This window comes from Archocentrus centrarchus, chromosome 8 (genome assembly GCF_007364275.1).
Source record: "Archocentrus centrarchus isolate MPI-CPG fArcCen1 chromosome 8, fArcCen1, whole genome shotgun sequence".
In the NCBI taxonomy this organism is placed as follows: Eukaryota; Metazoa; Chordata; class Actinopteri; order Cichliformes; family Cichlidae; genus Archocentrus; species Archocentrus centrarchus.
Window position 1 is genome coordinate 21,381,227 of NC_044353.1, and position 17,017 is coordinate 21,398,243.

The 17,017-nt window shown below is 42.6% G+C and overlaps 2 protein-coding genes across 2 annotated transcripts; both read left to right on the top strand.

The window, feature by feature from the left end:
• The first annotated feature begins 223 nt into the window (after positions 1 to 223).
• btbd17b (BTB (POZ) domain containing 17b) lies at positions 224 to 4,314 on the top strand. Its single transcript, XM_030736268.1, has 3 exons — positions 224 to 454; positions 1,639 to 1,924; positions 2,281 to 4,314. The coding sequence occupies exons 1-3, from the start codon at positions 367 to 369 to the stop codon at positions 3,353 to 3,355; spliced, it is 1,449 nt and encodes a 482-aa protein (XP_030592128.1). The 5' UTR covers positions 224 to 366; the 3' UTR covers positions 3,356 to 4,314.
• A 193-nt stretch (positions 4,315 to 4,507) lies between these two features.
• On the top strand, positions 4,508 to 15,466 carry LOC115784500 (dual specificity mitogen-activated protein kinase kinase 6). The gene is made up of 12 exons (XM_030735739.1): positions 4,508 to 4,834; positions 8,342 to 8,411; positions 8,580 to 8,628; positions 8,731 to 8,844; positions 9,426 to 9,545; positions 9,630 to 9,746; positions 10,855 to 10,906; positions 11,017 to 11,144; positions 11,801 to 11,878; positions 13,821 to 13,960; positions 14,187 to 14,232; positions 14,466 to 15,466. The coding sequence occupies exons 1-12, from the start codon at positions 4,816 to 4,818 to the stop codon at positions 14,541 to 14,543; spliced, it is 1,011 nt and encodes a 336-aa protein (XP_030591599.1). The 5' UTR covers positions 4,508 to 4,815; the 3' UTR covers positions 14,544 to 15,466.
• The last annotated feature ends 1,551 nt before the right edge of the window (positions 15,467 to 17,017 follow it).

The window sequence follows — 17,017 nt, forward strand, 5'->3', positions numbered from 1 at the left end:
GTGGCAACCCCCACTGACTTTTAAACTAAAAAAACATTAAGCTGAGTCCTTGGCTGGCCCGGTGCTGCGGATCAATGCCATGTAGCATCCAAAAGGGAGAAATTCAAAATCAAAGCTGTCGCTATAGCAACGCCCCTGCCAGATTCCACCAATCAATGGAGTCCGTGGGGTTGTGAGATGCGCCAGGGAAAGGCCAGCGTCCTACATAAAGAGTCCAGGACAGGGAGCCGGGCAGCACACAGGGCAACACACCTTTCTGCACACACATACGACAAAGGCAAAGCAGTGGGAAGAAGAAGGGTCAGGAAGAAAGGAAGAGTGGGGAAAAGGACAAAGAAAGAGAAGGAGGGGATAACTGAAGAAGATATGGTACGCTCATGTGAACAAGAGATTCCTGCCTGGGTCTATGTGGGCACTCTGCTACTCTTGATCCACTCTGTCACAGTTAGCGGAGGTAAGATAACAAATGAAAATCAGTAGTTTGAATTTTGCTACTAAAGAGTCTCCTTGCTTTCACATTTTTTTTTTTTTTAACATCCTACATTGTAAGGGAAGCTGTATTGTTCTATTTCAGTCCAGCTTCCCCCATACAGTCATGGGTAGTAGGGCACAGCATGAATCTGTGGCTCATGCCCAGCCTCAAGGCAATGGAGGGGTATTTATCTGTTCCACTCATCCTGTCCTCATCTGTTTGTCTGCTGGGTGCAGCGAAAGACAGGCAAGTCCATTTGCCGCTAGGCTTTGTGCCAGCCCAGTAATCCAGCAGAGTACAAGTGCTGAGAGGGAAAGCTTTCTTACTCCTTAAAAAAGGCTCTTTGACTGATCATGACCAAAGTTATTGAATGCCACATTACTTGAACTGAATTTCACATTTCTTTTTTTTTTTTCTTCTTTTTTTTAGAAAATCTGAAAAAAAATTTTTTTTCCAATTGCTGCCAGAATCATTTGTCAATACACGCTCCCATATACTCCACTCTGCTCAGCTGGATCAGTGTGCTGGCTGGCTAATTGGAAAAAAAAGGTTACTTTGAAGTGGGAGCTCTTGATTGCAGTGGAGAAATAAAGACTGTGATGCATCCCGGGAAGCCAAGTGTGCTCCCCCTTGTGTCTCATTAAACCCCCAGTTAACAGGCCAAGAAGGCTGCCGATGGCTGTGGCAGTGCCGAATGGAAACAGCGACTTGTCATGCTGAGTCTTTCATGTGTGATTCTCCAGTATGTGCCACTTGTATTTATGCTCAAGAGGACCCATAGAAGCAGCCATCTGCAATGGGGCTGCAAACTCAGGATTCTTTTTTGTGCACCTGGTATCTGATGTTTTCTGAGTCAGCCACCTGGCTTGCTGCTCTCATTCTCTATTAACTGAGAACAGAAGAGGAGAAGGATGTGCAAGTCTGCCTTTGCCCCCAGTGCATTTTGTCAGTTGTGGTTTAGTCAAAAGAGGTGTGCTTTCCAGTTTTAGATGTGTCAAATATGATTTAACTTGTAAGGAAATAATAGAGAAAGACTCAGTCTGAACTCAGAGGTGAATAAAAAACTATGCGCCAATTACATAGCAGCTCTGATGTAAAATGACCCCTTTCATTAAATAGTGTTTCTGAAAAGTGGACATCACATTTATTTTATTTTTTTTCCACAGCTGCCCTGAAGCATGATGTGGCATTGGACAGTGGAGCCACAGTGTTAAATCACACCATGAATTTAGTGCATCGAATGGAGACCCTGCTGGCCATGGGAAACGGGAGTGATGTCACTCTCCGTGTGGAGACCATCAACACTGACGAGGTGAAGGTGATCCTGGCTCACAGCCTGGTGCTTACCCTGCAGAGTGATGTGTTTGAGGAGCTGCTGCTCAGCCGCAACAGCAGCTCTGTGGTTTTGAGGGAGACGCCTGACTGTGCAGCTGTCTTTGAGAAGTTTGTCAGGTGAGCAGGATTGTCAGATGCCACCATTTGTTGAGAGTTACTGGATCATATCAATAGAAGCATGAAAGAAACTGTAGAGCTAGTTTGCAGATGCCTGTTGTATTTTCCAGAAGTAAAAAGTTACAAATCTGCACTCACAATTTTCCCTTTTTCCTTTCTTTTTGGATAAGTGAAATGCTCCATCTCCATCTCTATTCTAAAATTACACTTGCTCTTTGAGGCTTGCAGTCTAAAATGAGAGAGTGTGGGCTTTTTTCAGTGACTCAGATGTGCAGAGAAAAAAAAACTTGAAATATAGTATGCCCCACAGAAATGTTCCTTCCTTTTAACAATGCTTTCAAAAATCTCTTTTGCAGGTACCTGTACTGTGGTGATATCTCTGTGCGGCTAGATCAGGTTATTTCTCTGCATAAGCTGGCCAGCAAGTACCATGTGTGGGGCTTGCAGCAGGGTCTGACCCAATATATGACTCAACATCTCTCCAGTGATTCACCCACAGGCCACGTAGTTGGCTGGTACAACTATGCACTACAAATTGGGGACATAACCCTGCGGGACAGCTGTCTGCAGTACCTGTCCTGGAACCTGTCTTCTGTGCTGCAGAGCAGAGAATGGGGCTCCATCAGTGAAGACCTTCTCCTCTCCTTGCTCCAGCGCTCTGACCTCATTCTGCAGAGTGAGCTGGAACTCTACGAGGCACTGGAGGGATGGATTAACCAGAACCAGCCTGTCCGTATCACGGTGGAGAGCGCTCTAAGAGCTGTTCGATATGGCATGATCCCTCCTCAGCATCTCTTCCGTCTTCAGAAGCAATCCCCTCTCATGGTGAAGTATTATGAGTCTATCCGCGATCTCCTCTACCTAGCTTTCCAATTTCACTCTGCATCACCTATCCAACTTGCCAAGTACTTTGATGTCAACTGCAGCATTTTCACTCCCCGTAACTACCTGTCCTCCACCTGGGGCTCACCTTGGATCATAAATAACCCCACCCGTGACGACCGGAGCTTCAGCTTCCAGACCCAGCTTGGACCCAGTGGCCATGACTCCAGTAAGAGAGTGACGTGGAATGCCCTGTTCTCCCCTCGCTGGCTCCCGCTCAGTGCCAGGTCAACCTATACTGAACTGGGTGCCATGCAGCCCACCCGCACAGAGGGAGGTAGACCTCGCATCATTGTAACACCAGCCACTTCTAGCCCTGACTTTGCGGGTGTGAGTTTCCAGAAGACGGTAATTGTGATGACAAAGCAGCAGGGAAAAGTGGTGGTCAAACATGTCTACAACTTCCACCAAAGCACAGAGGAGGCTGGGGATTTCCTGGTGGATGCTGATCTGCAGCGGCGTGCATCAGAATACCTAATTGACAGCTCCCTCTATCTGCACATTGTAATAAAACCTCTCTACCATACCCTACTTGTTGCCAAGAAATAGGAACAGGAATTCAGTGAGGCCTCATCATCGGTGATCCACCCACACAATCACATGCACATATTCCAAAGTACACTCATATCGCAGTACATGTGTATGTGTCACATCTGTGACAACTTCATTGTTGATTCGTTTGCGTATTTTCTTGTCTTCCAACTAGTTAGCAAGGATGTGTCTAGTAAAATAAAGGATGCTAAATTTAACAGCTCAGCAGTGATTATCAAAGTAATCATGATGGGTTTTCATATTTTCATGCATTCTGAGAAAAAAAAATCACTGTACTGTATTTGTATGTTTTTGTGTGGCAGTTTTCCTCTTAAATTTATTAAATCTATGTGATCTTAATGGAGACAAAGTTCAAGAGCTAAGGCTGAGATGATTCGGACACGTGCAGAGGAGGCATGGTGGACATGCTGGACAAAGGGTGTTAAATATGGAGCTGCCAGGCAGGAGGAAAAGAGGAAGACCACAGAGAAGATTCATGGATTTAGTGAGGGAGGATAAGCAAAGGGCTGGTGCGGCAGGAGGAAGATGCTAGGGACAAGGTGAGACGGAGGCAGATGATCTGCTGTGGTGGGCTCTAAAGGGAGCAGCTGAAAAAAAAAGAGGAAAAGCTTAATGTTTTTGCATAGATCAGTAGAAGTTTTTCTTTAAAATACTGTTATTGATATTACTTTAATGCATTTTCTCATTTAGTGGTCAGTATAGAAACATTTAGTTCATGGCACTCAATCCTCTAGTAGACCCCTGTTTGATCTTGCATACCAAAACGTGTAAATTCAAGTGAAATCCCATTATGAGTGTTCCTTAGAATAATGTAGTTGACTTGCAAGCCAGTACTATAGCATAACTGCAGCCCTTTGAGTTTTACTATTCGTTTTATTGTTACACATAATTTTACCAAGCCTTTAAAGAAACTTAAAGCCCCTGTGTGATTTTCCTCGAACAAAAAAAAAAAAAAACACAATTAGATTCAAAAAGTGTCTGTGGTCACCTGCAAGGACAAAATAAACTTTGATAAAGTAAAATCAATGTCAGTTTTTGTCGATTTATTGGAGCGTGGGAGGAAAAAAAACTTTGCTTAAGGGCAATTTGTCTTCAAACTACACTTCCCATGATGCTTTGGGTGGAGCCGGATATACGTCATCGGAACCTTTAGCTGTCAGACTTTGGCCACCCTGCAGGTTTTGTTAGCAAACTAACGCGAACTCTGCGACTTTATTTAAAGTTGTGCATTCGTCTGCTAACCGATCTTTGAGCGCAAGAGCTGGCGGGTGAAGTACAAAGCTTGCACGAAGACGAAGCGCGTCGTTTTTAATCGTTGTTGGGTCTTGCAACACAAGCCAGCGTATCCTGAACGGGTGTAAGAGTAGATGCAGGGAGGGAGGGAGTAAAAAAAAAAAAAGGAAAAAAAAGGCAAAAGTCTTTGTGCTTCCCTTCCCCCTCATCAAAGCGAAGGGGAAATGTCTCTGTCCAAAGGAGGTAAGTGTCTTTGTTTCTGATCTTTTAAAAAAGAATAAAATAAATAAAGATAGCGGTGCATTTATGGGAAATACCGACGTGCAGTTTGTGGGGAAGGACTTTAGCTAGCTCTGTGTAGGAAATGTAACCTTACCAGGTGGAGAGCTGCATGTATGAGAAGAGGGAAAAGAAGCTAGCCAGCATGTCTCTTCTTCAGCTTTCTATCATTATACGCAGTCTTGACATCCTGGTATCTCATTGCAGCTTGTTTATCACTAACCTGCTGAAGGTGCTTTTACTTTATACTTTATCATCAATATTTTGGCTATAGGATACCATCGCGTAGCATCGTTAACTTCCCGTGTTGTGGTTAGCTAACACCGTTTTTTAACGACAATAAAGGACTTTTGCCAAACTTGCTCCTTAGCTGGAAATCACCACGCTGCGCTTACCGACTGTCTTTCTGTAAATTAGAGCACACTGAGATTACAGGTGTTTGTATTTTTTAGCCCCTCCGACAATTGAAACATCGATCTTTTTTTTTTTTCTCTTTCTTTTTTTCTGGTCCTTTTGTTTTGGCCGGTCTGTTAGCGCAAGAGTATTTTTAGCCTCGCGTCCATGAAAACACTTTTTCCCCCCTCACTCTGGAAAGTATTTTATTTTTAAAACAGGCGGCGAGGCCAAGCAACCAAATCCATTATCACGCACCGTGGGTCAGCATGTCTGTGCTGTTTGCTAAAAAAAAAAAAAAAAAATCAAGGTTCTTCCTCTGCGTCATACACACACAAGGCGTGATGATGATGTCAATTTACATTTCAAGTTGGCCGCTTGTGCTCTTATACAATCGTGCTGGTGTTACTATGGTCGGGATTGTTTTTGAGAGGGCTGTGTTAGACTGCGTGCTGTTCAGGCAGCCTCAGCCTTTGGCCTACCGTGGCATGTTTTGACTTGCAGCACCTAACCTAGTGCAGTCTGTTGACAGTTCGCTGGCTGCAACCAGATAGCCGCAACACAGGTTCTGTGCTCTTATTACTGCGTGCAAAGCAGGTTGTGAAAGTTTTTTTTCTTCTTCTGGCCACTGCACGGAGTAGTTGTACCTTCCCTCTCAATGGTGGAGTGGGTCTAAGTGCATTGCATTGTGAAGACATGTTTGGAGATTGGGTTCTCCCTAACACACTGATAGGGCTGTGTGGAAGATTATCTGGGCATGAGTCATCATTGTCTTTATATGGACCCAGTCTAAGGCTGGAACTTCCTGATGGTGACTCGCCACACAGCCACTGACACTTTGATCCCATGCACAATCCAGAAATTCTTGTTCACATTACGTATAGCATTGCTGTTCTCTGGGTATTTTCCACTGAACATTACTGGATTTCTAAGAATTTATGCTGCAGTGTCTGATCTCAAACGTCTTCCTGTGTATGAAAAAAAATTACTGCACTTGGGGTTTTTTTTTTTTTTTTTTTTTTTTTTTTCCCTTCCCAATTTTCAGAATGCATCCAATATTTGGTTATAAAGCAAGTCTGCAGTGCAGACACTGATAGTGTTGAAGAAGTCATGAAATCCATGTAAGTGCTAGGATCTCTCCTCTGCATCACCTACTCCCTAGAAATACTCTGTACTCAGAGCTTTTCTGAGAAAATGATGTATGTTTCTATAATTTTTTTCCTCCCCCATGCAGCTTAATATACTTCGACTGTGGTTGATGTCATGGTGCTTATTGTATCCTGTGAGGCTTAGTTTGTAGACCAGGTGAGTCCTGTGACAGAAAACTGAAACAGGGGCAGCAAGCTGACCAGCTGAAATGACCTCATATTTCCCAAAGGGTCCTGTCAGTTGAGTGTTTAAGCGGATGTGTCCAGTCTGCCTGGCTGTGAGTCACATCCCACTCCCCAGCCATGGCCAGAGGGTCACTGCACACACCACATGCTGTGTCCCCAAACAAGACAGCTACCTGACAGGAGGTAGTAGTTCAAAGCGGTTAAAACGTCACTAACTGGAACATAATTCAGACTATAACATGCACATATATTGTATTGTTTGCAAAGTTTTCCCTCCTGCAGGAATTCATTGTTACATATATTTAATAGCTGTAAAACAGCTTTGGTATGTCAGCTGTTTTAGCAATGCACCACCATGTTGCCCTAATTTTGTTGCATGAGGAAAGGCTTGTCTTATTTGTCAGGTCATCAGAACACTGAGTGCTCGTGCTTTATCCCACACAGAGGAAATGCAAAATCTATTTTTGACTGAGCATGTGTGAGTAAATCACACTCAATCTCTCCCTGCCACATGAGACTACTGTAGTCTGTCCAGACACTACAGGCTTATTTTAGGGTTGCAACACAAAATGGATGTGTCTAGGTTTCATTGGTTGGCTATAGAAAACTAAAATCTTTGTAGAAAGTTCACTTCCCTTCCAGCCTGAGCTAGCAAAGCAGGGGTTTACCCAAACATACTTCCTTCACACTGGAGTGGCGTGACTCACTCGGAGACAAGTAATAATGACAGTTAAAAATCGAAGTTGTCATTGATTGTTGCTAGTTTCCCTTTCTAAAAGTGAAGGTGACTTGTTTGCACATCGGACTCGTTTCTGTGAGCTGTGGTTAGAATAATTACATCATATCCTTGTTGGTGAAACTGTGGCCTCGCAGTCCTAGCACATGCAGATAAAAGTCAAGAAGGTGTTCTGTTTTTCCACCCAGGCCACAAACAAGAGCAAGCACGCTCAACACAAGTGTCAAAAGTTGAAAGCTATTTTTCCCCGTGTTGTTCCTCGGAAGCTCGGTAGCTGTGTCATTCTGGCAGAGACTCGGCCTCTTGTGGGAAGTCCCAGAGGCTGCTGGTAAACTGTGTTTATGAATGGATGGCTGTTGCCGAATGAACACAGATGCTCCTGCAGGCTGCACAGTTTGGATCACAGTTTACTCCCAGTATAACAAAACTGCAAAAAGAACCCAAATTTGTTCTCATGAAGAAAAGTGGGGGTTAAAAGTATTAATAATTGTAATGGTTAAACACACAAAACAAACCAGGAAGGAAGGGTTGATTCCACCGCACCCCCTCACTCCTCCACTTTATTTGAGTCATCATACCACTGCTGATTAGTCATTTAGTCTGCCACCACTCTATGGGCCTTAGCTTTGGGCACACCTAATCTCCAGTTAGATAACAGGTCATTTGTTAGTTTGCATAAGTGGCAGGCTATGGCAAATTGATTGGCTTTTAAAGCACTCTTTACTATAAGAACAGTTAAAAAAAAATATATATATATATATAAGCAAATGGGAATTAATAAAAGCAAAGAAAGTGCATTTAGTTGAAGCTAAGTGTTCTGAATCTGAACTTGCATCCTCTGTGGCAAAAATCAACTTTATAGTCTGTACCAAATATCCTCATTTCACTAAATGGGATGGATAATTGCAGTATTACAAAGACTGCTAAGTATTATACAGCTTATGGTTGCTGCTGCGTAGTTTTATTGATCATGCTGTATTGAGATGCCTTTATTTTTTTCGCTCTAAGGGAAGAAGAAGAACCCTGGGCTGAAGCTGGCCAAAGAAGTTTTTGCAACGCCCCCACCAGCAGCAACAGCGTAAGGCTTTTTTCATTGGGATAGTGGTAGCACCCATACTTCTCAAAGTTGGGTCAAATGATAACTTTGTTGGATGTGTCTATATCTGCATCAGTGCCTTTTCCTGCCAGTTATATTATAACTGAGCATAGAGTTGTTGTGGCTCATTTATTTTCTTTTTCCCTGCAGGCCCCCTCGAGATCTTGACTCTAAAGCTTGTGTCACAATTGGTGATCAGGTAAAGCTGGCTCCGTGTTTCCCAGAATCATGCCATTCTGTTTATTTTTAATTTGCTGAGCTGAAAACATACATTATCGCAACCTCTCCCTTCTTGGTCCAGAACTTTGTGGTGAAAGCAGATGACTTGGAGCAGATTGCAGAGCTGGGGAGGGGAGCGTATGGTGTGGTCGACAAGATGAGACACGTGCCCAGTGGTGTTATCATGGCTGTCAAGGTGGGCTGTGAAGCTGCTGCTCTGGTTTCCTGATTTCTGTAAATGCATCATGCTTTTAAAATAGTACTACAAGTGATAGATGTATGTGGTATATGATCACAGCTTGGAAACATTTGGAGGTCTTCCAACTCAATGACAGACTGGGTGGGTTATTATTGGGTTGTTCTAAAAGTTCCCTAAAAGCCTTCACTTGATCCAAAATGCTGCAGCGAGGGTACTAATAGGGACACGAAAGACTTCATATTTCTCCTGTACTGGCTTCTCTTCATTGGCTCCCTGCTAAATCCAGAATTGAATTGAAGGTCCTCCTCTTTACATACAAAGTCTTGAATAATCAGGTACCATCATATCTTAAAGACCTCACAGTATCATATTATCCCAGACGAGCACTGCAGGCTTGTTAGGGATAATTAGCTCCAGCCAATGACTGCCTCTCCCTGAGCCTGGTTCTTCTGGAGCTTTCTCCATGTTAAGAGGAAGTTTTTTTTTTTTTCCTTGCCTTAAAGCGCCTTTAGGTGGCAGAATATAAAAAAAATTGAATTGATGACGAAACTGCAAATCTGTTGTGTGTGTGTCACCAGAGGATCCGTGCCACAGTAAACACTCTGGAGCAGAAGAGGCTGCTGATGGACTTGGACATTTCCATGAGGACAGTGGACTGCTTCTACACTGTGACTTTCTATGGCGCCCTGTTTCGAGAGGTGAAGCCAGTGTGATTTCTGTATGACTGCAGTGGTGCTGCACTTTATGTTTCTCACCTTATTTCTGGTGGATTTATTTGTCAGGGTGATGTTTGGATCTGCATGGAACTGATGGACACGTCTTTGGATAAGTTCTATAAGAAGGTTATTGAAAAGGGCAAAACGATTCCTGAGGACATCTTGGGAAAGATCACAGTAGCGGTAAGTCATACCCCCCCCCCCCATGTTTTAGAAACGGTATCACTAAGATATCAAGTGGATGCATATACATTAAATGAAGAGCTCACTTTTTTTTTTTCTTTGGAAGAAACACTTTGTTTCTAAGAGGAAGATAAGTAGAATGCCAGTTTGCGGTTTTGGCAGTGAACAGGGGCTGGGCGTAGTGACTCTCTGGAAGCTTGCCATCATATTGAGGTTGTCAGTCAGTCAGCGCTACAGTTAGAGATGCCCAGCGTGGATGCTCAGATAAGTGTTTGTCAAGAAATGGTCCAGAGTCTCTGCACTACCGCAGACTTTCCTTTTTACTTCTCTGCTTGTGTGGTTTGAAAACATTTGATATGTGCAAAAACAGTAAAATACAGATAAGAGCCGAATGCAATGATGAGAAAATAGTTTAAACAGCAAATGAGATGTTTTATTTTTCAAAAGTATGTTGAATTTGATGGCAGTGACAAAAGGGGCAGCAGAATACTCTCAGTGTAATATTTCAGATAATCACGGGATTTTATTTACAGTACGTAGTAACAAAGATTCAGAGAGTCAAGAGTGATCTGGTTATAAGTCCAAAATCTTTGGGCCCTTGGGCAGTGCTGCATTAAAAAAAAAAAGAAGAAAAAAAAAGGATATGATTATGTGGCAGAAGTCACTGCATGGGCTCAGCAGCACTTCAGAAAGCCTTTAAAAGCACTCATCAGCAGCTTTATGAAATAAATGTGAAACATGTGGCCCTGAACTGTTGCTCCCGTTCCTTCCCTTTTCAAACTTCCATCCATCCATCTTCTTCTGCTTCTCCGGGGCCGGGTCTCGGGGGCAGCAGCTTAAGCTGAAAGATTTAAATGATTTGCAAAGCGCTGCGTTCTGTTGTCTTAGCTTAACAATGAAAAACTTTTTTTTGTTTTCTCCTTACAGCTGCTCTAATTCTTTATGCCACTGTTTGCACTTTAATTGATGCTTTCTGAAATTCTGTTTTTGGATAACTTGCCAAACTTGACACTAACAAAATAATTTATAACATTTTTTTTTCCAGTGTAATTGAAATCTGACTTTTTTTGAATATTTCTTGAATAATTTTCTCTTATTCACTCTACAGATTGTAAAGGCATTAGAACATCTGCACAGTAACCTGTCGGTGATACACAGAGGTAATCAACAGATCAAATCACACGTGTACAGATTTTATTCTCCTGCTAATGTTTCTCATCATTTATTTTGAAATATGCTCTCTTACATTCTTAACAATGTCTCTCACCAGATGTGAAGCCCTCCAATGTTTTGATCAACACGCAGGGCCAAGTGAAGATGTGCGACTTCGGCATTAGTGGCCACCTGGTGGACTCTGTGGCTAAAACGATGGATGCGGGCTGCAAGCCCTACATGGCGGTGAGTGAGGACTGGGGAAGGCTTCTGGAAGCGGCTCCCTGAGACTTGAGGATTCTTTAGAAAGGAACTCTGAGCAAGACCTGGTCTGTGTCTGAGTCTGATGAGCTTCTCATCAGATGGCGCAAAGCCAGAAATCTCCAGGCCAGGAGCTCCATAACTGTTTTCAGATGTGGATGCCAGTCTGACACAGATCAGGCCTCTACTGTCCTAAAGTCTAAGGCTGTGTTCACACTGCAGCCTGAAGTGACCCAAATCCTTTTTTTTTTTTTTTTTTGCCCTTATGTGACCTGTATCTGACCTTCTCATGCCAGTCTGAACCACACAGATCTGATTTTTTTCAAATGCGACAAAGGCCACTTGGATATGTGGTCCTAAATCTGATACGTATCCGATCTTTTCAAATGCGACCTGTGTCTGTACGGCCAGGTCGCATTCATCCAACCTGCACCTCATTGATGCTCGACCAACGTCACTGTTCTGCGTCCTGCTCCGCGGAAGCAGGAAGAAAAACAAACTTACTCAAAAGTTTTCTTATTTTGAACGCCTGAGAATGTTTACAGATTCTAATTCATGCCATTTTTTTTTTTTATTTTATTTAAAAAGCCAATGACAGTGCAGACTGATCATCATGTATTTTTGTGTCTGTTCCCTTTCAGCCTGAGCGGATCAACCCTGACCTCAACCAGAAAGGCTACAGTGTCAAGTCGGACATATGGAGCCTTGGTATCACAATGGTGAGTCGAGCTGTACTTTTGAAAAGTTTTTTTTTTTTTTTTTTTCTCCCACTCACAGAAAAATGTTTTCAAAAAGCAGTAAATGATTACAGAAGTCTGTTAGTACTGCTGCGCTCAGAGCATCCACTGACTTACTGTTAACGTAACAGCTTAAATGTGGATAAAACATGTATGAAAGTCCCAAATCATCCGTTTTCTGTTGGTCACTAAATGCTTGTATGTGCTTTGCTGCTTTGAGTGTATTTTAGATAAACACCAGTGACACCAATGGCAACCACCAGTGTCTAAATGTTAGCTCAGTCTTAGGTAATCACCTTTTTCTCCATTGCCCTGCTGATCGCAGCAGTTTGTGTATCACAATAATGAAATGATAAACGTTTATTTACACGTCGGTTTTCTTGACGAGGTTGCAGAATACATGAGCGAGAATATGCAAACAATGGCAGGCTGCCTCCGGTTGCTTTGTATAAGTAACAATTTCAAAAGATACAACGCAGCCAGCTAATGCTGAGTCATGGTGACCATTCTGTTAACAGCCATGCTCATCCCAGATTATTAGAAGCTCATGCTGGTTTTTAACTCATTTCGCACTGACAGGCTTTTCAGTGAAAACTGCTCTAATGACCCTCCATTCTATAAGACCTACGCTGAATCACTTTTTTTATTTTTTTTTTATTTCAGTTGTCCAAAAACTGTTGTATGAATTCACATCTAATTACATGAAATGCATTAGCACTCACTGGCCACTTTATTAGTTCCACTTTGCTAGTGTCAGACCGGTTTTTGCCTCCAGGTCTGTTTAAACTCTTCAGCGAGGTGCTGGAAACATTTTGGTCCATATTGACATGATGACATCACACGGTTGCTGCAGATTTGTTGGCTTTACATCCATGATGTGAATCTTCTGTTCCATCCCAAAGGTGTTCTAATTGGATTGAGATCTGGTGACTGTGGTCATGGTCAGCAGCAATACGCAGGTGGTTTGTGGTGTTTAAATGATGTTCAGTTTGTACCACAGGAGCCAAAGTGTGCCAAGAAAATATTCCCCACGCCATTACACCACCAGCAGCCTGAACTGCTGATACAAAGCAGGAGGGAGCCATGCTTTCATGCTGTGTATGCCAAATTTTGGCGCTACCATCTGAATGACGCAGCAGAACTCGACACTCGTCAGACCAGGCAATGTTTTTCCTGTCTTCTGTTGTCCAATTTTGGTGACCTCATGCGAATTGTAGCCACAGGTTCTTGTTCTTAAGTGACAGGAGTAGCACCCATTGTGGTCTTCTGCTGCTGTAACCCATCTGCTGCAAGGTTTAAAGTGTTGAGATGCTCTTCTGCATAGCTTGGTTGTAACAAGTGGTTATTGGAGTTACTGTTGCTTTCCTATCAGCTCAAAACAGTCAGGCCGTTCTCCTCTGCCCTCTGGCATCAGCACCCAAGGCATTTTCACCCAGAGAACGGTTGCTGACTGTTTTTTCTTTTTTTTTTTATAACCATTTTGTGTAAACGCTAGTTTTGTTGGAAGGTCCAATTAGATCAACAGTGTTTCCTTGAATACTCAGCCCAGCCTTTCTGGCACCAACTGCTACATTGAGCCACGTTCAGTCACTTAATTTTTCTTCCTCCATTCTTCACTGATGCTCAGTTTGAAGTTGAGGTCCTCTTGACCATGTCTAAAAGCACTGAATTTGATGTGATGTGACCGACTGATTAGATGTTTGCGTTAATAAGCAATTGAACAGGTGTACCTAATGAAGTGGCCAGTAAGTGTAATAATACAATAGTGCAATGTTAAAATACTGCAGGAAAGAATTTTATCAAATATGTTGAATTTGTAACTAACATTCACAAACATTACACTGAGCCAAATGACATGCAGTCGTGAAATTCAGCTGTACATGTGCGGTCTTTGTTTAATTATCCTTTTTTCTGTTTTTCCTAGATTGAACTGGCCATTTTGAAATTTCCCTATGACTCATGGGGAACTCCTTTCCAGCAGCTCAAACAGGTGGTGGATGAACCTTCTCCACAGTTGCCCGCTGACCGTTTCTCTCCAGATTTTGTAGATTTCATCTCCCAGTGGTGAGCGTCACAATAGTTTACAGTCATTACCAGCAGGGGTCAGTGTTTACAGCCTCTTCGCTGAAAGAGATTTTTTTTTGAGGTGGGGGGGGGGTTCTTACACGACATGAGACTGTGCTTACATATTTTAGTACTTTTATGTGATTTGTATGGCATTGCATTTTGGTATTATGTTTTTTCTCACTTGTGCTCTTTTTCCTTTTTCTTTTTTTTTTTTTTTTAACAGCTTAAGAAAGAAGCCAAATGAAAGACCAGCTTATACAGAACTGATGGTTAGTTGTTTTTTAAATATCTTATTTCTTCCTCAAAAACACCCAACTTAATATGTGATAGGCAACTTTGGCACCATTAAGGTTCCTGCTGTGATGTTCAGTCTGTCTTTGGTTCTTTTTTTGTCCACAAGGGGGCAGCCTTATCCTTTTAAGCCACCAAAGCTGTTATACTGTGTGTATCTTGCATAATTTCCTGTAAATCTGAGACATTACTATTTATTTTTTTGATGCAGAAACATCCATTTTTCACCCTGCATGACTCCAAAGAGACAGATGTGGCCAGTTTCGTCAAGGTCATCCTGGATGATTGATGGGCTCCCTCCGGACTGCGCCTCATCAGTGGTAGGCGGGACCTGTCAGCAAACGAACCTATGGCCTATCTTTTTATTTTTTGTTTTTTTGAAAACTCACTGGAACGACAGACTCTTAATGCCCCCACACACAACAAAAGGCGGGGGTGACCCAAAGACTGACAACAGCCCAGCAGCACTGGAGTTGGAGAGTGGTGGTGATATGAACTTGTACGGTCAACTGGAGACGTTTAATTCACTCTTCCAAGCTTCATGTGTGAGCAGTTATCCAATATGAAAAAATATGAACTCGTCCTAATTAGTTTTATCTTGTTTAGCCCCCCCAAAAAAAAAAAATCTTTCTTTGGAATGGACAGAGCCCGCCATTGTTTGTTTGACACACATATTTTATGCATACTTTCAATTATATCTGCAAAACCAACAGTTAATATGTATGTTGTTGTGTACTGAAAGCTATATTTGCATATCCGTTTGTATGTTTTCTCATGATGCAGAGTTTTGATACTGTAGATCATCGACAAGTGTGAATTTTACCAGACTAGGGCCTTACTTGTCAAATGGCATCAGGTTTGACCTGGTTTCCACCCTCATGTGATTGGTCAGTGCAGGGGCTGCAGTTGTTGCAGGCCAGGCTGTGAGAGGCTCCAGGCCTGAAACAAAACAAGAAATGTCAAAGGTCATATTCTGGGCAGGTGGAGTCTCATATCATCACAGGTCTGAGCCATGCAGTGACCCACCCCATCATTCTTCATTGTGTTTTTTGGGTATTACACAGTTGGCTCCTGTGCTGCCATTGTTACTGCCTGATGGTCTTCAGGGGTTTCCTAATCAAGCTCACAGCTTCATCTTCTATGTGCCATTTTGCAAATCGTTCTCATGACTTACTGCATTAAATAATTTATGTTCTCCTTTTTATTTTTTTTTTTTTTGCATTTGTTCTGGCCTGATTTCCCCCCCCCCCCCCCCCACAAACCTTTTTAAACCAACCCCCACCCCTGTTGCCTATCTTATCGATTTTGGAATCAGCATTGTCTTTGGATAGGTTGTTTTTGTTTTAGAGACCTTTATATGCCTTACAGGGGCAGTATGTTAGGGAAATAATTTATGTGTTGAAGATGTAAATATCCTTTTTTTTTTTTCCCTCTTTTTAAATGTAAGATGACACTGTCCCAACCTGTCCCGGTGTAGATGAATGGTAGTGGTTGCATTACTTAGTTTTAATGCAGTGTGATACGTGTGCACACAAAACTCGCAGGGCAAGCACTGACTGGGCCAGGACTGACGTGCTGTCAGGCTCCACTGCTCAGGTTTCTGCGCTTTCCTATACAGTACTCAAAGATGGCCCCCTCCCTCCCCTCCCCTCCCCTTCCAGGTCATCGTGTTCTTGAGTACTGGACCAAGATCCTCATTTCAGCCCATGGCAGGCAGCCATTATCTCTTCTGTCAGACCATGCTATGCAGAACTCATTGGACCCTTGTTATGTGGCAGTTTTCCCCACTCCAAGTGTTAAGAGGCTGTGAAGGTGATATTAATGATGGCTAGCACTCGCTGCCCCTCTGGTTTACACTGTAGTGCTACCTTTTAAGTTAGTGAATTAGGAGTATTTATGATTGTGAATAAGGGAAAAGCTAGCAACACCACAAAGAAGCTGCTGTTTTTTGTTTTCTTCTGTTTTTTTTTTTTTTTTTCCCGGCCTTCTTTGCATGGCCATTCCCTTGGTGTGTAAAAGTGACTTTTTACGCTGATCACAATGAGAATGGAACACTTGCTCTACCTCTTAATCCTTCACTCTGTTTGCCACCTCGTCACTGGGTGGGAATGACGAACTTGAACAGTGGACAGACAAAAAAAAAAAATTAAATAAATGCTTTATTGTTCAGTAACTGTATTTTAACTTTTACATTATTATTCCTGCATGTGTGCCAATAAAACTTTGCAAGGGTAATGCAGACATTATAACACAGTCCTGAAGTTCACATGTGACTCAGATGCTGGTGATAAGAATGGATTTGGAAGTTGTTTGGAATGTCATTTACTCAGACTGTGTGTAAGAGCTTGGCATGTCCTACAGACTTTGTCTTAACCATAAATTCCCTATAATGGCCAGCAGTGGGCCACTGTAGTTGCAAAAATGAACAGTTATACCTATAACTTCTGTTCCCTGAAGAATGAGGTACAACGCACACAGTATGGGGTATCACACCCCTGCGTGTCCTGGCTGAAGACATCGCTATTCATGTCTTGAAGGCAGATTATCTGTATCGAAATATGTGCAGCCTCACCCGCACATATAGCCCATCATCACAGTCATCCCTCAGTTCAATAGCCGCTCTTCACCAAGCCCAGCTGCGTGGTGGGTCAGCCTGGTGTTGTACCTCATTCCTCTCCTTCAAGGAACAAAAGTTATATACATAACTGTTCATTCGCTTTCACTCTGTGTTTCACTGCATACAACACACATAGTATGGGATAT